Raw genomic sequence first — 24767 nt, forward strand, 5'->3', positions numbered from 1 at the left:
TGGATGTGTGTGGATGCTAACATGTGTAGGTGGATGTATGTGTGTGTGGATGCTAACATGAGGTGGACATGTGTGTGTGTGGATGCTAACATGTGTGGGTTTCAGTTCAAATGGTGGTGATGAGAAATCTGGAATACATTGTGAACTAGATTGTATTGATTATTGCTACGCATAGTGTTTAACTTCATTATGCTATTCCATATTGTACAGTGTTAATTGTAATAATAAAAAGATGGACAAAAAATACATTTATCTTAAAGAGCTGCGGCTTTAACTACTGCCTCTGTCGAAAAAGTTTGATTCAAACTCTACATCCTGCATTTTTTAATCTCTTTAATTTACAAAATTATTTTTATTGCCATTATTCAAACTTTGTCATTTATTTTAAGTATTTAACTTGTACTTTCTTTTTGCATAGACTCATCACTTTCCTAAGAGGAGCCTCAGCACTAGCCCCAGCACTCACCCTGTAGCATCCTCCCCAGCCTGGGTACCAACGCCACACATGGAGGTTAATAATATACACCTTTGTTCGTCTGCGTGTAACGGCGAACTCAACATTCTAGAATAAGTTTTCTTTGGCTTCCACTCCGACTACGTCACAGCTTTACGGAGTCCATTAGGAACCAAAGGGTTTAGCCATAAAACTCGCAAGAGACTACATTTCCCTTTCTGTTGAATGAAAAATGTCAATGCTTTACAAAACAAGATAGATGTATGTACAAGTACATCTCTTCAATCGACCTTCTTGGCACTTCAATTATTTGACCTGATCTGTTTACTGGGAGCTATCATCTTCAGTGTCAGATTTTGAAAGATTTGAAGAGGTAATAGTCACTGAGTTTTCAGGTTCAGTCTTTGCTTCATCATCTCGATCAGAAGACCGATGAATCAAATGCCGAGAGTGAGAAGAGTCTCTGGTAACAGACTTTCCAGGACGTTGGTTAGTCACCTCCTGTCCCTTTGTGGACACTACGTGGAAAGGCTCAATCATTTAGAGCATCAGATTTCCTTCTTCGCATTTGTCGAGCCATCACTAGATCTCCTCTCAAACTTGACGTTCCCTGCGTGTCGCCTCTTTTCTGCATGGACTTTCGTTTTCTGCTTGTTAACCAAGTCCTTTGTACGAGTTTTGTTCTCATTTCCTGCTCTTTTGTTGGTCCATTGAGGTAACTTGGTTGTCATTGCTCTCCCAAACATCAAAGTCGCAGGACTTTCACCTGAGATCGAGTGAGATGTTGAACGATAGGCTCGTAGGGTAGGATTCAATACAGTTTTTTTCAAACTGAGCCTCTCAAGAGTTGAACGCTGCACTGCTTTCGTTAGTTGCCTCACAAAACACTCAACAAGTCTGTTGACCCGTGGCCATAAAGGTGTACCCTTCTGATGCTTTTCGTTCAGATGCTCCAGGAAATCCTTAAATTCTCGACTACTAAAAGGGGGGGCATTATCAGACTTCAAAATGGCTGGAACCCCCCCCATGTCACAACAAGCATTTACAATGCAATGGTCTCGGCATTGGTAAAGTTAGAGCTATTGGCATTGCTCATGACATTATTTTTGTTTATGTTTTTGTTTTTAAAACATTTAAAGAAACGGCATTGTCATGAGCAATGCCAATAGCTCTAACTTTAACAATGCCGAGACCGTTGCATTGTAAATGCTTGTTCCTTTTGTAACGTATCGTTTGCTACCTCTTGTATTCTGTTTGCTCTTGATACTTGCACAATTGTCACTATTGCCTCATGTAACGTAACGTTTGCTTTTGTAACATGCTCACTTGTAATTTTTCCCCTTCTGTATCATTACTGTTCCTATTGTGAAGCGCTTTGACACCTTCGGGTAAAGTCTGCGCTATATAAAAGCGCATTAAATCAAATAAATAAATAAAGTAAAATGCAAATACCCCAGGGATATAGAAGCAGTCATACACCCTAGGGGCATAGAGTCATCCGAAAACCATAAAATTAGGGAGACTTTAAATACCCCAGGGATATAGAAGCAGTCATACACCCTAGGGGCATAGAGACATCCGAACACCCTAAGGTTAGAGAGACATGCAAATACCCCAGGGATATAGAAGCAGTCATACACCCTAGGGGCATAGAGACATCCGAACACCCTAAGATTAGGGAGAATATCCCAGGGATATAGAAGCAGTCATACAACTTAGAGCTTTACACACAACTGAACACCCTAAGGTTAGAGAGACATTTAAATCTCCCAGGGATTTCGAAACGTGAATCCCACATGGATGCGGACACAGTTCCACCCCCAGGGGTGTGCATACAGGCATGGTGACGAGCCAGGCGTGTTCCAGCAGGATCAGTGGTAGAAAGTACCTTAGTTTCTGGAGTTCAAGTCCTCAGACACACGTGCCTCTGAGAGCAGAAAGGGAGCACTGAAGTGCGCAGGGTCTCTGAGCTCGCTACAGCCGTCGGGCCGGGCCTGGCCCCCCCTGCTCATCAGATGCAGTTTCTACGAGAAACTTACGGTCCAGTCCCTGGCGCATACACACGTCTTAGGCTGGTGCTCTCGGTGCCCCCTGGCAGCAGCTGGTGTAGAGGTACCTCCCCGCCCGGGAATCCCCGCTCCTCCTTACCTCCAGCCCCCGAGGCAGGGCCATGTGGCCCCCGAGCAGCTCCCTGCAGGGCCCCTGGCTCCTGTCGTTCTTGGTACTGTCCAGGGGCAGGGTCCAGTCCCGGGGCCCCCGGAAGATGTCTAGCAGCGCCATGAAGAGTGCTTGCAGCCGACTGTGTCCTCTCTGACTGCCCTCCCAGCCCTCACCCTCCCCCGGAACCGAAACCGAAAGTGAATGTTCACCAGTTCAACAAGGAGGAGGAAGGCAGGGAGGAGACGAGCAGTCTCATTCCGATGGGGCCTGAGAACTTTACTGCGATGTGTACGTAGTGCACACACTGCACTAATACCGAAGAAAGACACTTTTACAAACAACCTGTGCGCCGCCCTCTGAGAGATTTGTACTCCTCACGATGGTGCGGGGACACTTCTCAGAGAGGGGGTGCTGCCATTCGGGGGGCACACAAACAAGTGAAGCAAATGGGCCACGCCCTATCAGCTGGAGAGTGGTAAGGGTGTGGTAGGTAAGGAGGGGCACTTTGGAGCACACTGTGACAGATGTATGACTAAAGTATGGTGTGGTAGCCACTGACATTTAGCACATCTTCATACACGCCAACAGACCCCATTTGTAAGCCAACAAGTAAAGAGGGCACCGGAAGACACCACCGCCTTTCTCCGAGGCAGAGCAGAAATGCCTCGGAGAAAGGCAGCGGCATTTTCGGATTCGGGGGCGTGTTTGTCTTTTCTCTCCTCCAGCCATTGGCTGGAGGAGAGAATGAGACTTCTTGCAAAAAACACGCCCCCTGATCCGAAAAGGACGGGGCCCAATCGGAATGACTGACCTCTTCTCCAATGGCTGGCCAGCATTCAAGAGGCCAGCCAATGGAGAACAGGGTAGAAGAGGGGCGGGTTCAAGCCCCTCTTCTCCAAGTCATTAAATCTCGGAGCTAGACTGCGCAAGCGCAGCCGAGACCTAAAAATGACATCTAGTCTCTCAATAGCTCACTCATGAGTTGTGGATGAGAGTTCCTCTAGTGATAGAAAACTTGAGTATTCATCCACAATTATCAGATAATGTCCATTATTGAGTGGACCAAAGAAGTTGATGCATCTTAGGGAGTTCCGACATGGTAAGAGTATGTGGAGTAATATTTGTTTAAAGGCAGTTGCATAGATCATAGGCTTTGAGTTCCTTTTCAACCCTCTCATTTAAATATGGAGAACAAAACCCGATTTCTGAGAGCTCTCTTGGTGGCAACAATACCATGACATCCTTTGTGAGCCACTTCAATTATTTTCTGTCCTACACTCTCCAGAATTAGGATTCTCGACCCTTGCAGTATAACTCCTTCCAGAGTTATAAACAGTTCATCTTTATCGTTTTTTGTACTTTTGATATCCCCTATCACTGTTGAGAGGTTGAGTATGCTGGTCCAATGACTGATGTGTATTTATACCTTTCAACTTCAGCATGTCACTATGAACGCACATGGCAGTAAGGATCTGGGCTAACGATATGGCAGCTGGCGTATTTGACCTTACATTGATAGTAAGGTAGACTTCGGCCGTCTTGGATGGAGTACCTTGACCTTGTATAGGCACTCTGGAAAAGTAGTCTACAGGATTTTGATCCGTTCCTGGACAATACACAATGGTATAATTGCCAAAGATAGTCAGTAAAGCTTGATGGTCAGTAAACAACATAAAAGGCTTTCCATGCAGGAATACATGGAAATGTTCACAAGCTTATACCACAGCTGAACTATCTTTCTCAGGTTGTGAGCAACTACGTTCTATCTGAGACAAACTTCTACTGGGATATCCCACAATACGCCTTCGAGCATTTGGGTGTCTCCTGTGCAAGGATAGCACCTAACCCGACCGGACTAGCGCCAACAATAACCTCTGTATGAAGCTTTGGATTTAAGTCGGCCATTTCAGCAGCAGTTACAATGGCTTGTTTGGTTTTCTTGGAGCTTCGCTCACATTCTTGTGACCACTTGAATGAAACATTTTTCTTCGTTAACTCTCGTAATGGAGCGCGTACAGTAGCAAAGTCTCATATGCATCTTGAACACTAACTGGCCATGTCAAGAAATGAACGTATCATAGAAACATCTTGTGGGGGGTTAGCATTTGACAGGGCTTGTACTTTTGCAGGATCAGGTGTCATACCCCCATCTGAAATGCATGGCCAAAGAACTTTAACTGCACCCTGTGGAACTCACACTTATCTGCATTTAAAGTCAAACTTGTATCAGTAAGTAAACAGACTTTTGTGAGAGCTTTATCATGAGCCATTTGTGTAGCTCCAAAAATCAATATGTCATCACTATAATTGAAAGCATTCACAACAGGCTGTATGGCACTTAGAATGACGTCATTGAAAAGTTCTACAGCGGATGACATCAAAACGGAGTCTTTTGTATCGAAACAGACCAACATGTGTAGAAAAGGTTGCAATGTACATGCAGTCTTCTTCGAGTTCCAACTGATAACCTTTGTTTTAATCAAGGCGAGAGAAGATCTTTGCACCATTTAATTGCGTTATGTCAGTATTGTGCTCTCAGCATTCGTCATCTGAATGAATCTGTCGAGCATCCCTCAAGAACTGCAAGACACAGCTTCTTCATCATTGAATTCATTGAACTTGCAGTGTTTGATGTGTATGGAGTCTCTACAAATTCATCAATGGTTTCACCAACTTTTGGCGTTCTTGACTGAAAAGTTATTTTTCGTAATCAACGTTTGGTATTGGATTGAACTTGAGATTCAGCATTTCTGTAATCGGACGGTATGTACTTCTTTGTCAGTTCCCGGCATTTTCTTCATGAATTTTTACACCATCACCAGCAAGCTTTTTGAGACACTTGATAATCTGTTTGTCAGTCTCTTCAAGTACATCAATGAACTTATCAAATGTCTCCATCCAAGCAGTCCATCTAGAGCCAATATTTTGCTGCTTGGCGGTATGAAAGGTGGTTGTGGTGGTTTCAGAGGCGGTAGCATTGTAGACCAGTGTAAAACTCGAAAGTAGCGTGCTCCTAGGCACCATTTCTGGTTTCTAAGACCTGGTGATGTACTGGCTTCTGGATCATCTTTGACGACTGGAAATGAGACTTTTGTCTTCATCTCCAACAGAAAAATAGCCTTTCACTATCCTGAAAGTTGTTTTCGGCTTAGCTTCTTTTAAGACCAATTAAGTTGTTCTGCGCCCCACTCGGCAACTTTGTGAATGAACCGCTTTGGGTATGGGCAGCTCCGTAAGCCCAACCCTAGCCACCTTCAATCAATCAATCCAATCTGGTATTTGTAAAGTGCAAACTAATCACCCCTAAGGTCTCAAGGTGCTGGGGGCCGTCGGGAAGATTAAGTGAGCTATTGCCCAGAGTCACAGGACGCTGAGCTGCCTGCCAGCACTGGGGATCCAACCGTGAGCCCTGCACTCTGAAGTCAGCTGCTCTGGCCGCTGCACCACACCTCTCCCTAGAGTGCTGTGGTATGAGGACTCTCTAATGTAGTCAGTAAGTCATTTACTTCTTTTCTTCTAAATCTCAATTTACATATTCTGACACCTGGTGTTATATGGCCCTTAGGGTCATTGTCGACATTGCTAAGTTAGCATGAGCTTTGCTGCCATGATGCTGCTTTTGCGCACGTTACTGCAGGACTATGTTTGCAAGACTCTGTTTATGCCTTTCACATGAGCACTGCCTGCCTTTCACATTCTCTGCGAAGTTCTGGAGTTTAGTCCGAACACGATGTGCAAGGTCAATAAACAATGCCCCTTGTTATTCTGTTCTAGTCAGTCCCTAGATTAGTCACTATTTTACAGGTATAACATTTGCTAGTAGCTCGGGAAGACTTGCCTTGAGCAGAAGTAGCTCTCACTACAGAAAAGGTTGGAGACCCCTGCCCTAGAACCTAGACATAGCACGCTAAACACAGCTGCACAGCTGGAGACTCGTGCTTTGATGTTACGGGGATGCATGTTGTTTTAACACACACCTGGAGAGAGCCCTTCCAGGAAGAAGAGCTATGCTGTTCCTAAGATGTAAACCTTCCATCTAGGCGTTAAGGATGGGGTCTGCTGACAAAGCCCAGAGATCTTCTATATAAATAAACTTTTTCCAGTCAAGGGGAGGGTGGTTAGGCCTTATACTCCATTTTCCACTGACTTTATATAATGACTTCCCCATTTTTAGGTCTCACCTAGCGAAAGCAGCGCATGCGCTGCCCTCGCTATTGCGAGTTCTTTTTGGAATCGATTCTGCCGAGGGCTTTCATGTACGCGTCTGCATGGACAAACGTGGCTGCTCTTGCCATTTGTCCATAGCAAACAGCATGCGCGTGTCCATAGGGACTGTGGACAGCCCAACGCCATTTTGCATTCTGGTGTCATAGCAACGTAAATGCTGTTTCCTGCACGGCGTGGAACTTGGTGCCCATTCTTGTGTGTTTTGATTGTTATTTATTCTTACCGGCACGTTTCTTAAAAATACCGCTTTCACTATGCCGCTTTCACTAAGCAGCTTGTTGTTATTATTTATTCTTACGGTTACCGGCACGTTTCTTAAAAATGCCGCTTTCACTACGCAGCTTATTATTTATTCTTACTGTTATCAAAAATGCCGCTTTCAAATGCCGCTTTCACTACGCAGCTTATTATTTATTCTTATGGTTACCAAAAATGCCGCTTTCACTACGCAGCTTATTATTTATTCTTATGGTTACCAAAAATGCCGCTTTCAAATGCCGCTTTCACTACGCAGCTTATTATTTATTCTTACGGTTACCAAAAATGCCGATTTCAAATGCCGCTTTCACTACGCAGCTAGTTTGCTTCCTTGTTTATCTGCAAAGCTCTCTCTGTCCTGTGCCGCTTTCATTACGCAGCTTGTTGCTATTATTTAGTCTTACGGTTACCGGCACGTTTCTTAAAAATGCCGCTTTCACTATGCCACTTTCACTACGCAGCTTCTTGTTATTATTTATTCTTACGGTTACCAAATATGCCGCTTTAAAATGCTGCTTTCACTACGCAGTTTATTTGCTTCCTTATCTGCTAAGCTCCCTCTGTCCAGTTATTCCATCTTGTATGAGAAGTAAATAACGGACCGACGCCTCTAGTCCAGGTTCACTGGCCGTATGTTGGATCTTTCGTAGAGTGCTATGGAGGGTTTAAATCTCTTCCGAGATCCACTATTAAGAATCTTACACCGTTTTCAAACTTTTTTGGGTGCAGAAATTATATAACTCCCCACAAATATTACAACATATTTAGGGTTAATGCTATTTATTGATCTGTCTATACATGTGTATCTGTCTTGTACATTTATGGCTCTGTCGGAACGTATGTGTATTAGTCTTGCAGATTAACGTCGTGTGTGTGTGTGTGTGGTGTGCTATAAGTTTAAATACGTGTACATCTGCCGGTCTGTGTATGTATGTATATGTATATATATATATGTCGATATGTATATGTATCTCGCTGGGCGCATTTTTTTCTATATGAATACCCAGACAGAACCACGTATCTGGGGGGTGGTCGGGGTGGGGGGCGTGTTGTGTGTGTGTCTGCCAGACTTGTTATTTCCAAAACGTTTACTTCTCCTGAGATAGCTTTCCGTTTATGGGAGGTGGGGGTCACCAGATGGTTATGGGACTGTCTCTGTGGGTGGGGGCTGTGAGATCCAGTATCTTCTGGTGACCCCACCCCCCCCCAGAATGCGTCTCGCCCTTGCGGGCTGGCTCCACCCCTGTGCATGTCAGCTTGTGTTTCTGTTCAGTTCTGAGTGTTGTGCAGTTGCTATTTGTTTAGAAGCTGTTACTGATACCTCCCAAAAATATACTTTGGCTCACACACTAGTGAGCAGTGCACTAAATAACTAAATGATTGTGTGACTAACCCGTCCATGAGAAGTCTCGTATATTTTTAGTCTAACATGTATACTTATGTGGTTTTAAGGTGCGTCAGTGTGGAATTAAGTCTAACCACAAACACATTAACGAAGGGTCATGTTGCATTTCTCTAAAACTTGTTGCTCAAATTATAATGGCGCTGGACTTGTGTGTGCGTGTGAGAGAGAAACTGGGTGTTGTGTGGATGTTGCTATGTATTCTGCGTGTTATTTGTGTTTCTCTGTTTTACTATCTGCATTGCTGTGTGCTTTGTTGTGTAGTGGTTTGCGTGTGTGGTTCTGAGTGTTGCTGTGCATGTTCTGTGTTCGTGGGTATGTTGCTATCTGAGCTGCCGTGTGGACTGTGCGCCTTGTGGTTGTGTTTTGGACAGGTGGGGGCCTGTTCGTGTCTTGCACACAGCTGCCCCCTCTCCCACCTGCTCTCCCTCAAGCCTTCTAGGCCCTACTTCTACACCCCCCCCCACTACACATCTGGTATCACTACATGGAGGATGAAAGATGCCTTGTGCCCTATATCAAGAAAGAAAAAGAAAAGAAAGTAAGAAAGAAAAAAAGAGGAAAACAGAGGTGAAGAAAGAAAAGAAAGACAATGGAAAGAAGAAAGAAATAAAGAAACATCAAAGTAACAAAAGAATGAGGGCGAGTGGTGGTGAAAGGTGGGACTTAAGAGGGAGAAAGCTGGAAACAGAGTGACATTTGCAGCCATGGATAGAGTTGGCAACAAAGATCTCCTTTTCACGAGGGGTCTGTGAAATTCACAAATTTTTATTTCACATAACTGCACGTAATTTTGGCAAAATGAACACAAAATTACTTCTAATCATGGGAAAGACAAGTTCGCCATTCAGAGCTCTATTTTAGTGCGAAATGAGCCCTCATGTAAAATTTTGGCACGAGGACGCATTCAACAAAAGCACCATGAAGAGCAGCCACTCGCATTCTGTTGTTCCCATGCCTTCCCGGTCGGTTTTTACCACAAATGGCACGGAATTATGTGAAATGGCATGTTGCAGTCATTTCAGGAATTAAAAATGCAATAGGTCTCTCCTTTCATTAAGTTAAAGCCATTTACTTTGTTATACAATACCATTAGCAAAGGAAATGGCTTTAACTTAAAGGCGAGACCTATTGCATTTTCAATGCGTGTTACTCTATGGAATTGTAACAATGCTAATTGTATTGAGTTTATGCATTTTACTGCTGGTAGTGGCTCGTATACAGTATTGTAGAGCACAATAGTTAAAATATGCATTTTAAACTATTACAGTGATTCTGCCAATTCTTATTGTGAACAAGTACGTGAGCAAGCGAAAGGGTATGTCTTGCTACTGCGATTCCTGAGAGTCTCGGGAGTATTGTGTTCTGGATTGTCTAATCATTTGTAGCTTTGTGATTTTGGAGAAGAACGAATGAGACACTATAGCTAGTCGGTTTGGGGATTTTGGGTACTAAGGTGATAGGTTGGTACACCTCTATACAACGAGGTCCTGTTTTCCTTCACATAGTTCTGTGTAGGTGCAGAATCCCCGCAATATGGCGCCGCCAACGTTTGGTCTGGTTCTTATCTGCGAGACTCTTGAGTAGTGTTTGTGCTTGTCCACAATACCCTCATTTCTGTTTCCGGAGTCAGCTGTGACTAGTCGCCTATATTGGGATATATATATATTATAGGTTTTTCAAAGGTCTCTCTTTTTCTTATTTACCCGTTGTTACGCTGCCACGCATAGGTTATTGTCTAACTATTGATTATGGCGGTTCATATTACGCCTCCTAACGGCGCACAGCTCAGGGCATATTTGGCTCAATATGGAGTGCCTGATGTGGGGTCCGCGCCTATCTTTGTTGTGAAAGTTGATCCAGCATTCCGCTTCAAGGTGTTTTATTCTCGGGTCACCTTTCCGGCAGTTGATGGGACAGACGATTTGTTTCACACATACTGCCACCGCCACACCATATGCGGGACTATAGACCCTATAGTACTCTTGAGGTTCCGCTCACAACTTGGCAACACCAAATTTGGTTTAATGACTCTCTTCCTCACCCTATAACGCCGGTCCGTTTAGGCCCTTGCAGAACTCCATGTATTACATACATCCTTGATACATGTGCATAGAGCTGTTGTACACTTACTGTCGCACAACTTTCAGGTGGGATCACCTGGCGTTGCTGTGCGCAACCTGCGGGTCCTGGTGGTGTAACGATCAGTCCTCTAATGGTTAATTCAGTGATGGGCAAGCGTCCACAAAATAAGGATGAGTTCCCTTATTGGCGTGCTGAAAAATTTGGACAGATTGAGGCAGTTTTTCCAAATAGCACTCCTGTTGGAAAACACAGAATCCTGACTAGAAGTTTGCCTAAAGACTTAATTCCCGAACTCGCCGATTGTAACACCTGGGGCAAGGTGTTTGCGGCGGTATATTCAAAGTGTTTTGGCACTCCCTCCATGATTGTACTCCCTTCCGTGATAAAACGTGTTCAAGATGAGCATGGAGCCGAAGCGGGTCTGGAGCTAGGGATGAGATTGGTGAGGGTGTTCAACGTGGTTGCTGATATGATTCTTTCCAATGTCAAGCGTGACGCTGTCAGCTTACAAGTGGCTAACTGCTTGGAGGCTGTGGCAGACGCAGATAAGCCGCGCAAATTACCAAAGATTATTGCAAAGGCTTATAAAACCACAGGCCGCAATAGTGTGGGAGTTAAGCTTTCTACTCAAACGCTTTCTCAAACGTAAAAGGCACAAACTGATAAAGACAGTTGCCCGTTCATTCCTTAAATGAACAGGAAAAATAAGAACCAGAGACAGCAACAACAGAAGCAAGGTGCGCGTGCTGGTTCACCGACACTGGAGTCTACTGAGTGTACTTATGACATGCTCGACCGCGCGAAAATTAAGACTCCTGAGAGATTTCAGGTCCCTGATCAGGACTCTCACGTCGGTGGTGGGGAGCGCCAGGATTGTGTCAATCAACAGGGACGAGATCAACCTCGACAGTTTGACATTAAAGCCAAACAAGAAGACCTGCCTCGTTTTAGACCTCCATATCAGGAAAAAAAAGTTGCCGCTTTAACAGCGAGATATGCCTCAGACGGTGAGAACGCAACTCCTGGACTGGACATGGGCAGTGACACTGCTAGACAGCGCGGTGGAGGTTACTATAGTGCGGGAGGCACTGCATCCCTGTCTGAAGGCAACTGATACGTTCATTACAGTAGAAACAGCAGATACCCGGGCTACCCCCCCAGACAGACTAGGAGATTATTTTTCAAATTGAAGGTGATATACCGCGTCCAATCAAAGCGGTTTTCTGGGAGAATCTGACCTCGTATGACATTTTGTTAGCGGAGGCAGATTGGCCTCCACCGTTTGTGTTAGCCGCTTCTCGAGGGGAGGACGTGATACTTGAGTTTTTCCTGTTATGTCCCTCAGGAACATGCAACAGCGTACCATAATCAGGTGGGCTGGGATATTGATTCACCGGCTCATGAGATCTTTACGATCTATGCCACAGCCACAACCGCAATATCCAATCAGACGTGAAGGTAAAGCTCACGTTTGTGACATTCTAACAGAGTATCAAGGAGTGATTGAATCATGTACATCACAGATGAATAATCCTCTTTGCGATATCAAAACCGGACGGTTCATATTGCATTGTATTGGATTACCGAAATTTTAATAGTCATTGTCACACTTTTGCAGTGCAAAACACACACAGCTCTGAGCTGGGGAAAATTTTTTTTCGTAAAAAATACAAAACTAAACTACACATTTCCAATGGTTTCTACAGTCATAATCTCGCTCCTGAGAGCAGTGACTTGACAGCATTTACTGCAGTCGGAAATCAGAAAAAAATTACACGTTTGCCTACAAGATTCAAAACCCAGCGGTCTGAAGTAATCGATTTCCAATCTTGTAGAAAGTGGGACAACCGACCTCCTACAGGACCAACATGCTCTAAGATGGGGGGGATCTAGAGCTGCTTTCCTGTGGCACCAATGGTGGGGGGAGGAGAGGAGGAGGAGGACTGCTGCCGAGCGGCTTTTCGAAAACTGCCTCTATTCTTACCCCTGTACGATTTGTACAAGGGGTTCTGCTGCTGTGGACTCTGCTGAGGCTGCTAGCGGCCACGAAAGGAAGCTTCCCTTCCAAAACCTTGATACCGCTTGTAGCCGTACCCTCTAGACTGCGTTTGAAGGCTCAGAGATCTTGCAGTCGCTCTGCTATCTTTAAAGCGTTGTAAAGCAGAGTCAGCCTTAGTGCCAGTCTCGAACCATCAAAATGCAAATCCAACAGGGTTGCCTGAACATCAGGAGAAAATCCAGATGATCTTAGCAAAGCTTGTCTCCTTGCCACAGAAGATCCCATTACTCGGGCCACCGTATAACTTGACAGGCAGCAGCCTGAGAGTCACAAAGTGCCTCAAGGAAATGAACTCGATCATCCTCAGGTAGCTTTGGGGCTAGCTGTTTGACAGAGTCCATAAGAGCATGGATAGATCTTCCAAGTAAACCGGTACCATTAGTAGATTTCAATGCCATACTTGCAGATGAAAATACTTTTTTTGCCGCCTGCTCCATCTTTTTAGAATCCCTATCCCCTGGGATGGTAGGGAAGGAACCAGATGACTGTTTTGAGCAAGAAGCTTGGACCACCAAGCTTTCAGGTGATGGATGAGTAGACAGAAAAGCAGGATCCCCAGGAGCTGGCGTGTACCTCCTCGCAATAGACCTGGAAACGGCTGGAGCAGTCAAGGGTCTTTGCCAAACTTCCAAAATAGGTTCTGTCAAAGCCTCATTGAAGGGCAGACGAGGCTCAGATACTGTAGAAGACGTATTAAGAACCACAGTCAGAATTTAAGATTTTATTACAGCTGAAGGTAATTACAGGTCAAGCAACTCAGCTAATTTCCTTACAACTACACGATAAGGAGCAAGATCCTGTGGAATCCCAGCCTTTGGTGATGAGAGTTCCCATTCTGGGGGGGGGGGGGGGGGGGGAAGTATCCAACCCACTGGTTTTCTGTAAGCCTTCAAATTCGTCAGAGTCTACAATCTCTCCCTCCTCCTGTTCTTGCCTATATTCTTCTTCAAGTAGTCTCTGCGCATCCCTCCTGATGCGCTGCTGCTTCAGAATCTGCGTCGGCAGCACCACATGCAGCGCCAGGGACGACGGCATCGGCGTCGATTGAGGACCTTCAGGATCAAGCCTCGGCGCCGATCAAATCCGAGGCGACGCCGACTCGACAACAGATGGAGTCCGAGGATTTGGAGTGGAAGACCTCGGCGCCGGAAAATGCCAAGCCGGAGTCGTCGGCATGAATGGCACGACAGGTGCCTGGGCGTATTGATGAGGCACACCTAAATTAAAGGCCAATGGCCCCACTGGGCCCGAAAGCACACCAGTAGGATGGGAGGCCCTGGCAAACATGCCAAACATTGCATTTAAAAAATGCGTAGGATCCGATCCAGGGCCAGTAAAAGGAGGATAAGGATCCGTACCTTCCTGAACAGGTTCCACCTGAGGCCGAACTGGAAGCTGCGGAGACGGTGGAGACGGCGCCCCCACAGGCGAAGCCACATGATTAGGAGAAGACTCCCTGGGCGTCGGAGACCTCCTGGAAGTGGCAGTACTTTTAGGCATCGAAGAGTCCCTCGACGCCGGCGACCTCGGAGCCGGTGAGTGAATCGGATTAGGTGATGGAGACACAAAGTATTTTCTCCAAGGTCGCTGAGCTAGTAAAGGCGACCTCGATGCCTTGCCCTTCGAAGAACGATGCCGAGAACTATGCCTCTTCTTTGACTTCTTGTGCTTCTTTAAATTTGAAGTGTATGAAGTCGACGACTTCCAACGTTTTCGACCCCTCTTCTCCTTCGCTTAAGCCATGAAGAGCTTTGCCTCATGTTTCTTTAAAGCTTTAGGATTAATTTTCCTGCAGCACTGACACCCTTCAACGTCGTAATCGGAAGACAAACACCAAAGGCAATCATCGTGGGGATCAGTCGTCGACATATGACCGCCACACTCCCTGCAGGGCTTGAATCCAGACTTCTTAGAAGTAGCCATAACTGAAATAATTCAAAGAAAAAGTAATGACCAAGAAAATGGAGAGTCCCTAGCAAAAACTTTATGCGTCGACGGCAAGGAAAAAAGGGAAATGTCAGCACGCTGACGAGGTCTTCTTATGACTCCGATGACGTCATACAGAGTCGCGAGGGAAGCCATGCTATTATGATGTCCTAGTCGACGTGGGAGAGCTAGGAAAATAATTTCCGCAGAATGCTGGCGCAGGGGGTAGTGAAAAGGTGAGGAATCCACAGGCAGATGTATACATCAGAAAATGAAGGTAAGGGTTAGCCCCCCACTTTCTGAAAAATGTGCATAATTGCAACCCCCTTCTACACTGAAGAAGCTTCCGTCCTTGCTGGGATTCTTGAATTTCGGGAGGACAAACATTCCCGATTATGCCCAGCGTATCAAACCAATTTATGCGTTGATACAACCAACATATTCTTCTGCCAGCTGGCTTCCGGAACATACCTCTATCCTACATTCTTTGCAATCTGACATGCTTGCAACTAACTACTTGCTGACGCGTGATAACACCACAAACCTGGTTATACGTATTGTTGCAGGGGCACAGGTTCCATGATGCTGTGGGATGATGAGTCTCTAATTTAGTCAGTAAGTCATTTACTTCTTTTCTTCTAAATCTCAATTTGCATATTCTGACACCTGGTGTTATATGGCCCTTAGGATCGTTGTCGACACTGCTAAGTTAGCATGAGCTCTGCTGCCATGATGCTGCTTTTGGACGTCACTACATGACTATTTTTGCAAGACAGTTTATGCCTTTCACATGAGAACTGTCAGCCTTTCACGTTCTCTGAGAAGTTCTGGAGTTTAGTCTGAACACGATGTGCAATGTCGATAAACAGTGCCCCTTGTTATTCTGTTCTGGTCAGTCCCTAGCTCCTAGACAAAACATGCTAAACACAGCTGCACTGCTGGAGACTCGTGCTTTGATATTACGGGAATGCATGTTGTTTTAACACACACACTTGAGAGAGCCCTTTCCAGGAAGAAGAGCTATGCCGTTCCTAAGATGGAAACCTTCCATCTAGGCTTTAAGGTATGGGGTCTGCTGTCAAAGCCCAGAGATGCTTTTTTATATAAATAAACTTCTTCCAGTCAAGGGGAGGGTGGTTAGGCCATATAGTCTTTTTTACACTGCCTTTATATGATGACTTCCCCCTTTATATTCTATGGAATTGTAATAATGCTAATTGTTCTGAGTTTATGCATTTTGCTGCTGGTGGTGGCTCGTATACTGCATTATAGAGCACGAGAGTTAAAATAAACATTTTAAACTATTACGGTGACTCTGCCAATTCTTATTGTGGACAAGTACGAGTGAGAGAGCGAAAGGGTAGGTCTCGCTACCGCGATTCCTGAGAGAGTCGGGAGTGTTGTGTTCTGGTTGTCTAATCATTTGTAGCTTCGTGATTTTGGAGAAGAACGAATGAGACACTATAGCTAGTCTGTTTTGGGTAGTAAGGTGATAGGTTGGTACACCCCCTATACACCGAGGTCCTGTTTTCCTGCGCATAGTTCTGTGTAGGTGCAGACTCCCCGCAACACTGGTTAATCTCCACCTTGCAGCGCTCCAGTTTGCAGTGTTATTTTGCAAGTTATTATTAGTGGATGCACTCTGTAAACCTGGTTGAATTTGCCTTCAGCGTTAAGCCTCCGTATAATGTACAACTTTATCTTGCGTGACAGTGTAGTACCTTTATGTATGGCCTGACAAGCAGGTTCTGGGCCATCGACGTGTAGATTCTTTGCAATGATTCTGTTGTCTTCACCAGCTTTTCAGCAGCTGGAGTTGCGCCTTGACTTCACATGCATGAAGCATCAATTCCATACTTCAACAGTGACGCACGCGACACGCTTGAGCAGCTTCCTTGAACCTCTGCAAACTCTCTGGGAGAGCACAGTCTGGGAGAACAGTTGTTCTTTGGGTAACTTGTCCCCTATCTCGTCGCCAGTTGTAGAGTTTTCCCCAGCCTTGGTACCAGTCAATGACTACGCCACACAGGGAGCTTAAAATTCCACGCCTTTATTTATCTGCGTATAACTTCGAACTCCACATTCTAAAACAAGCTTTCATTTAATTCCGCTGTGACACCTGTCGCAGCTCTGCAAAGTCCGTTAGGAGCCAAAAGGGTTCAGTCATTAAACTCGCCAGACACTACAGTCCCCAGCACTCGATCCCAGGGCCCCAATGCAACACAAGTAATTTCTAATTTACAGGATGAAGCACCTCACACGACTTACTTCCACTCAAGGTGTGAGGACCATCAGCCTGTATAGAAAGAAGCCACCACAGTGCCGTCCTCCAAGCTCACTGTGAATCATGAACACTATTCCTTTTGAAGTCCCAGCCCGAAGCCCACCTTGCCACCTCTGATGGTGTCAGTAAGATACGAAGCCAAGGATCTGAGCTGCTTATGGATTCATTTTCTGTAGGAGTATTTTCAAACAAACAGTAAAAAAAATTCAAAAACAGCTTTTGCAGCTATTACATTAAGGCCAGCTGAGGACACTGAATTATAAATCACCAAGGAGAGTCACTGTTCCTGAGAGCAGAATTGGAGAGAGTTTGTTTTAGAAAATCAGAAAGGAGTCTTAGAGACTTTTACTTGATGCACTCACACACCCGGAAGGATGTCATGCTTCATCATGGGGCGGTGCTCCTTGTCGAGTCGGCGCGGCAATGCCCTACGGGTCTGAGTAGCTAGAAAAGTAAACTTTTATTTTATTTTTTTAGGTTGTGAGGTCGACATGTTTCGTGCTAAAGTGTGGTCTCAGGAGGAGATCCTTTGTGCTTCTTCAGGACCATAAAAGAGTGGTAAAGGTAATGGAGAGAAGTGTTAGACGGTGGCCTCATCAATTCAAGTATGCTTGGGAATTCCCAGCATGCGAGAGGTCGGGTAGGTGCAAGAACCTATGCCTTCCGATACAACTAATGTGACAGCCAGCACTCTCGTTTTGACTTATGGAGTAATATACCTATATTGAATAGATAGGACCACTACTTGGGTCCTCCGAGTGGCGCTACTTGAATTGATAAGACCACTGTAGGAGAGTAGGATTTGCTTCACATGGGTACCCCCACTTTTTGCTGGTGTTTCACTGTTTTTCAACCATACTCTGGGGCTATGGCCCTGCTAATCAGGACCCCAGCCTAGCTGCTTCCTCTCTAAAATGGTTTTCCATGTACATTAGGTACATCTCTAATTGGATTCTGGAGTGCCTTATGAGTCCCTAGTATATGGTATACTATGTACCTAGGGCATAGGTACCTCAGAGGCCTACCAGGGGCTGAAGCAGGTATTATGCCACCCCTGGAAAGCACTCCAAAATGACACCACAGGTCTGCTACTGCAGCCTGGGTAAGGTGGTGCTTGCACCCCTTACTTTGGTATAGGCTACCTAGATCACTACCATTGCACACACATATAAAACCTATAGGTCACTCCTATGGCAGGCCTTAACAATCCTGAAGGCAGAGTGCTTGGTTTTTATGTGAGAGGGTGCCCCTGCATGAGCAGAGCCCCTCTACAGCGTTTGGAGTACCTCCTCTAATGCCGTTTGTGGTGCAGCCTGACCATATACTCTTAGGTGCATTATAACCTCGCGGTAAATGCTAACTTTGGACTGGCTGCACGGAAACATGTGTTTGGTGTCAAACGCTTTGGAATACTACCCCTCGCCAGTTCTGGTGGCGGGGTTACATTTCACCCTTCTAGAGGGAGAGACATGTTCACACAGGTCTACCCGGTAAAGACTGTCTAAAGCCCTGGCATCACAAAATGGATGCCACTGCCACAGACACGGGTCTGGCCTCCTGCTGCTGACAAACTCCGGCAGGGGAGGCCTGGACAATAGGTTTCCTGTCCCAGGGAGGTGTAACCACCTCCCCAGACAGGCAGAGGAGTATTGGGGCTGGGCGGGAGCCCTCTCTGGTGCTTTGAAGTCCTGCACTGGGGGCACACTTAGTGTCCCTGTGCATAGTCCAGTTCAAACCGGTTGCAGGGGCTACCTGCCCCTGCTGTGGTGCGAAACTGGACAAAGGAAATGGGTGTAACCACCCCTCTTTTCAAGCCCTCCCATAGGTGGGTCCCCAGAGTATGTCCAACCCCCTATCTTAGTATAAGTATAGGAACCCAGTCCTTGCGACTTTAGATTACCCTGGACAAAACTCTGCAACATATATCCTGGACCTTCAACTTTCTATTTTCGCTAGAAGACTGAAGAAATCTCCCTTGGGGTCAAGGAGTGACTCCCCTGCTTGGCAGGCACCAAAGAAGCAACTGTCCAGCCTGCAACTCTGAAGTTCCCGACGGACGCCAAAGTCTTTGCATCACCAGAGGTGGATTTCCAGACTTCCCCGAGGCTACCCTGAGTCCACAGGAAAGCTGAGGCCAGTAGCTATCGTGGGTGATGTGGAACCGTGACCCCTGGACACCGTGATCTTTTGCCAATCCATCATCTTCCTGGTCTTCCTCGAAGTTGTGCTTTCTGCTCCGAGTAGCCCCAGCCTTGAGCACCTCCTGCACCGAAGATCTCTGGCCTCCACTCCACGAGTGACCCGTGGGCCAGTTTCAAGTGCGACCGCACAAAGCTCCTTCGCGATCGCTAGCCTCTTCGTTAGTGGGTCCCCACGAAGGCAACTCCTCTTCTGATTGGGCTTTCCTGGTTGCTACAGACTTGCCCCGACTTACCCTCGCTGGGTGAGTCCCCCAGACCTTGCTGGTCTGCACCAACGTCCTTTTTCTATTTCCACATGACTTGCCGTTGCCAAGGCTTGTTGGGTCCATCCTGGTCGCCGACACCGCAGCACTTGAAAGACTTCGTGGGGCAGCTCGAATCCAGCTCCTGGTCGTCGTCGACGCCTCCTGGACCTCGTGGCTGAAGAGTCAAGACACCCATCAACTCACCTGAAGCACCCGACATTTGTGGGCATTAGACTATCGCGCCCCTGGTCACTGGTAAGTGACCCAGACTCTGTACCCTCTGCTTTCAGCTTCCTTCCATCCTCAATCCAGCCTTGGATCTCTAAGGACACTTCTCTTCACGGAAGCAGCACTTCTTTGCCAGCTTCCATTGAAAACAGCGGCGTGATCTGACACCATAAGACACCTATGCACCCGGCTTCCCTGGGTGAGGTAACTCTAGTACTCCGGTGCTCCCGTGGGTGTTGGCCCTAGACACCTCTAAGTCCAAAAGGGTTTGCTTGTAGTCATCCTCCAAGTGTCCTTAAACTCTAAATTTCCAACCGCGACTTTCCACATAGAAGTTAACGGCGATTCGCGGCTGTGTTCACACTCTGCACGCGTCCCCCGTGGGTGTCCTGTGTCACTACCTTGGATGGTTACTTGTGGTCCAAGCACTTCTACAGGCTCTAGGCCTTGTGTCTAGTTCAGTCGTGGTTCTTATACCACTTTATTGGTATATGGTTTGGTACGCCCCTAGGGCCCAAAAGTGTATTTGTGCTTTTACTGTTGAATACTGACTTGTAACTTAAGTACTTCGAGCTCCAGCCTCATAAAGAGACTAGAGGGGTGCGTTTTATCTTAAATAGATATATTTTAAATATATTCCTGGTGTGGTTCTCCTTTCATTTGGTCATTCAAGAGATTATGGACTGGTAAAACAAGTTGCTTTACATTCCTTCAAGACTTAGCCTGAAGGCTGCTCTCCATAGCTACCACTAGGATAGCTTTCAATAAAGGTTGTCTTTAACCTATCACCATAAGGGGTTTGTTTGGACTGGTATAGAGTGCCCACTTTAATTAGTGGACAGCATATACCAGGCCAACTTCTCACAGCCACTGTCTGACACTTCTCTCCATTACCTTTACCACTCTCTTATGGTCCTGAAGAAGCGCAAAGGATCTCCTCCTGAGACCACACTATAGTGCGAAACATGTCGACCCCACACCTTTTTCAGAAAAAAAAACCTCTGCCCTTGTCTAGCTACAGAGGGTCATAACCACCCTCGAGCAGTACCCAACCCTCTGTTTTTTTTAATATTATGACAGAGGGATCTCCATCATAATCAATTGACCTCAGACACCCTCTTGTAATTTTTAACTATCACTTCTCACTGCACACTGACCCACACACACCATACGGCTAGATCTCCAACAAAGTGACCCTTCGGGGGACCCGTAGGGCATTGCAGTGTTGGCCCGACGAGGAGCACAGCCCCATGATGAAGCATGACATCCTTCAGGGCGTGTGAGGACATCAAGTAAAAGTCTCTCAGACTCCTTTACGTTTTTTGTAAAACGACCTTTCTCCAATTCTGCTGTCAGGAATAGTGACTCTCCTTGGTGAATGATCTACTCTTCGGGAGCACGAGCCACTGGACCTATATCCAGCTCTTTGTACCTCCCTTGTCAGATACTGGACCATAAACAGCTTTCCACTGCTCCTTCCCGGCCCAGCAGATCCCCAGACACTAAAGTCAGGAAGGCGCTTCATGCCACTGAGCTGCATTTAGAAGGAGCAGGCCGCATCCGAGGCTGAGATCCCCTGGGTAGTTGAACAAGCATGCTTATAGAACGCCTTCCCATTAGTAAGAATATGCTTTTTCACCAGCAAGACTCGTTTTTATTCCCTTAAAATGCACGCAGAGGTCAGACTCACCTGTCCACCTCGTCCCGGGTGACCAGGTCACGCTTCTTCAGAGCTTTGATGGCAAACAGCTTCTTTGTGGCTTTGTGTTCCGCTAAGATCACCTGAAAGAGAAGAGAGCAGCAGTGGCCACCAGCCTTGTATATCTAAAGCCCCTCTCTGGCCCTAACACCCCAGGCCCCAAACCCACCTCTCTGCCCCCAACACCCCAGGCCCCAAACCCACCTCTCTGCCCCCAACACCCCAGGCCCCAAACCCACCTCTCTGCCCCCAACACCCCAGGCCCCAAACCCGCCTCTCTGCCCCCAACACCCCAGGCCCCAAACTCACCTCTCTGCCCCCAACAACCCAGGCCCCAAACCCACCTCTCTGCCCCCAACACCCCAGGCCCCAAACCCTCCTCTCTGCCCCCAACACCCCAGGCCCCAAACCCACCTCTCTTCCCCCAACACCTCAGGCCCCAAACCCACCTCTGTGCCCCCAACACCCCAGGCCCCAAACCCACCTCTGTGCCCCCAACACCCCAGGCCCCAAACCCACCTCTGTGCCCCCAACACCCCAGGCCCCAAACCCACCTCTCTGCCCACAACACCCCAGGCCCAAAACCCACCTCTCTGCCCCCAACACCCCAGGCCCCAAACCCACCTCTCTGCCCCCAACACCCCAGGCCCCAAACCCACCTCTCTGCCCCAGCCCACCAAAACCACCTCTCTGGCCCTAACACCCCAGGCCCCAAACCAACCTCTCTGCCCCAGCCCACCAAAACCACCTCTCTGGCCCTAACACCCCAGGCCCCAAACCCACCTCTCTGTCCACAACACCCCAGGCCCTAAACCCACCTCTCTGCCCCCAACACCCCAGGCCCCAAAACCACCTCTCTGCCCCAACACCCCAGGCCACAAACCAACCTCTCTGCCCCAACCCACCAAAACCACCTCTCTGGCCCCAACACCCCAGGCCCCAAACCCACCTCTCTGCCCACAACACCCCAGGCCCCAAACCCACCTCTCTGCCCCCAACACCCCAGGCCCCAAACCCACCTCTCTGCCCCAAACACCCCAGGCCCCAAACCCACCTCTCTGCCCCCAACATCCCAGGCCTCAAACCAACCTCTCTGCCCCAACCCACCAAAACCACCTCTCTGGCCCTAACACCCCAGGCCCCAAACCCACCTCTCTGCCCCAACCCACCAAAACCACCTCTCTGCCCACAACACCCCAGGCCCCAAACCCACCTCTCTGCCCCAACACCCCAGGCCCCAAACCCACCTCTCTGCCCCAACACCCCAGGCCCCAAACCCATCTCTCTGCCCCAACACCCCAGGCCCCAAACCCACCTCTCTGCCCCTAACATCCCAGGCCCCAAACCCACCTCTCTGCCCCTAACATCCCAGGCCCCAAACCCACCTCTCTGCCCCTAACACCCCAGGCCCCAAACCCACCTCTCTGCCCACAACACCCCAGGCCCCAAACCCACCTCTCTGCCCACAACACCCCAGGCCCCAAACCCACCTCTCTGCCCCCAACACCCCAGGCCCCAAACCCACCTCTCTGCCCCCAACACCCCAGGCCCCAAACCCACCTCTCTGCCCCCAACACCCCACGCCCCAAACCAACCTCTCTGCCCCAACCCACCAAAACCACCTCTCTGCCCCAACACCCCAGGCCCCAAACCCACCTCTCTGCCCACAACACCCCAGGCCCCAAACCCACCTCTCTTTCCCCAACACCCCAGGCCACAAACCCACCTCTCTGCCCCAACACCCCAGGCCCCAAACCCACCTCTCTGCCCCTAACACCCCAGGCCCCAAACCCACCTCTCTGGCCACAACACCCCAGGCCCCAAACCCACCTCTCTGCCCCCAACACCCCAGGCCCCAAACCCACCTCTCTGCCCCAACACCCCAGGCCCCAAACCCACCTCCCGGCCCCAAACCAACCTCTCTGCCCCAACCCACCAAAACCACCTCTCTGCCCCAACACCCCAGGCCCCAAACCCACCTCTCTGCCCACAACATGCCAGGCCCCAACCCCACCTCTCTGCCCCCAACACCCCAGGCCCCAAAACCACCTCTCTGCCCCAACACCCCAGGCCCCAAACCAACCTCTCTGCCCCAACCCACCATAACCACCTCTCTGGCCCTAACACCCCAGGCCCCAAAACCACCTCTCTGCCCCCAACACCCCAGGCCCCAAAACCACCTCTCTGCCCCAACACCTCAGGCCCCAAACCAACCTCTCTGCCCCAACCCACCAAAACCACCTCTCTGGCCCCAACACCCCAGGCCCCAAACCCACCTCTCTGCCCACAACACCCCAGGCTCCAAACCCACCTCTCTGCCCCCAACACCCCAGGCCTCAAACCCACCTCTCTGCCCACAACACCCCAGGCCCCAAACCCATCTCTCCGCCCCCAACACCCCAGGCGCCAAACAAACCTCTCTGCCCCAACCCACCAAACCCACCTCTCTGCCCCTAACACCCCAGGCCCCAAACCCACCTCTCTGCCCCCAACACCCCAGGCCCCAAACCAACCTCTCTGCCCCAACCCACCAAAACCACCCCTCTGCACCAACACCCCAGGCCCCAAACCCACCTCTCTGCCCACAACACCCCAGGCCCCAAACCCACCTCTTTGTCCCCAACACCCCAGGCCCCAAACCCACCTCTTTGTCCCCAACACCCCAGGCCCCAAACCAACCTCTCTGCCCCAACCCACCAAAACCACCTCTCTGCCCACAACACCCCAGGCCCCAAACCCACCTCTGTGCCCCCAACACGCCAGGCCCCAAACCAACCTCTGTGCCCCCAACACCCCAGGCCCCAAACCCACCTCTCTGCCCCCACCACCCCAGGCCCCAAACCCACCTCTCTGCCCCAACACCCCAGGCCCCAAACCAACCTCTCTGCCCCAACCCACCAAACCCACCTCTCTGCCCCAACACCCCAGGCCCCAAACCAACCTCTCTGCCCCAACCCACCAAACCCACCTCTGCCCCCAACACCCCAGGCCCCAAACCCACCTCTGTGCCCCCAACACCCCAGGCCCCAAACCCACCTCTGTGCCCCGAACACCCCAGGCCCCAAATCCACCTCTCTACCCTCACCACCCCAGGCCCCAAACCCACCTCTCTGCCCCAACCCACCAGGCCCCAAACCAACCTCTGCCCCAACCCACCAAAACCACCTCTCTGCCCCCCACACCCCAGGCCCCAAACCCATCTCTCTGCCCCAACACCCCAGGCCTCAAACCAACCTCTCTGCCCCAACCCACCAAAACCAGCTCTCTGTCCCAACCCACCAAAACCACCTCTCTGCCCCAACACCCCAGGCCCCAAACCCACCTCTCTGCCCCTAACAACCCAGGCCCCAAACCCACCTCTCTGCCCCTAACACCCCAGGCCCCAAACCCACCTCTCTGCCCCTAACACCCCAGGCGCCAAACCAACCTCTCTGCCCCAACCCACCAAACCCACCTCTCTGCCCCTAACACCCCAGGCCCAAAACCCACCTCTCTGACCCCAACACCCCAGGCCCCAAACCCACCTCTCCGCCCCCAAC

The 24767-nt window shown here is 48.7% G+C and overlaps 1 protein-coding gene across 2 annotated transcripts in view; it reads right to left on the reverse strand.

The window, feature by feature from the left end:
• PKN3 (protein kinase N3) overlaps window positions 1-24767 on the reverse strand; it is a 391919-nt gene that overhangs the window by 73692 nt on the left and 293460 nt on the right. For both annotated transcript variants that reach the window (XM_085614062.1, XM_085614063.1), the window contains exon 15: window positions 21220-21311. In XM_085614062.1, the coding sequence (XP_085470188.1) occupies window positions 21220-21311 (92 nt within the window). The remainder of the gene's footprint in view (window positions 1-21219; window positions 21312-24767) is intronic.

Source organism: Triturus cristatus, chromosome 1_2 (assembly GCF_964204655.1).
Source record: "Triturus cristatus chromosome 1_2, aTriCri1.1, whole genome shotgun sequence".
NCBI classification, from domain to species: Eukaryota; Metazoa; Chordata; class Amphibia; order Caudata; family Salamandridae; genus Triturus; species Triturus cristatus.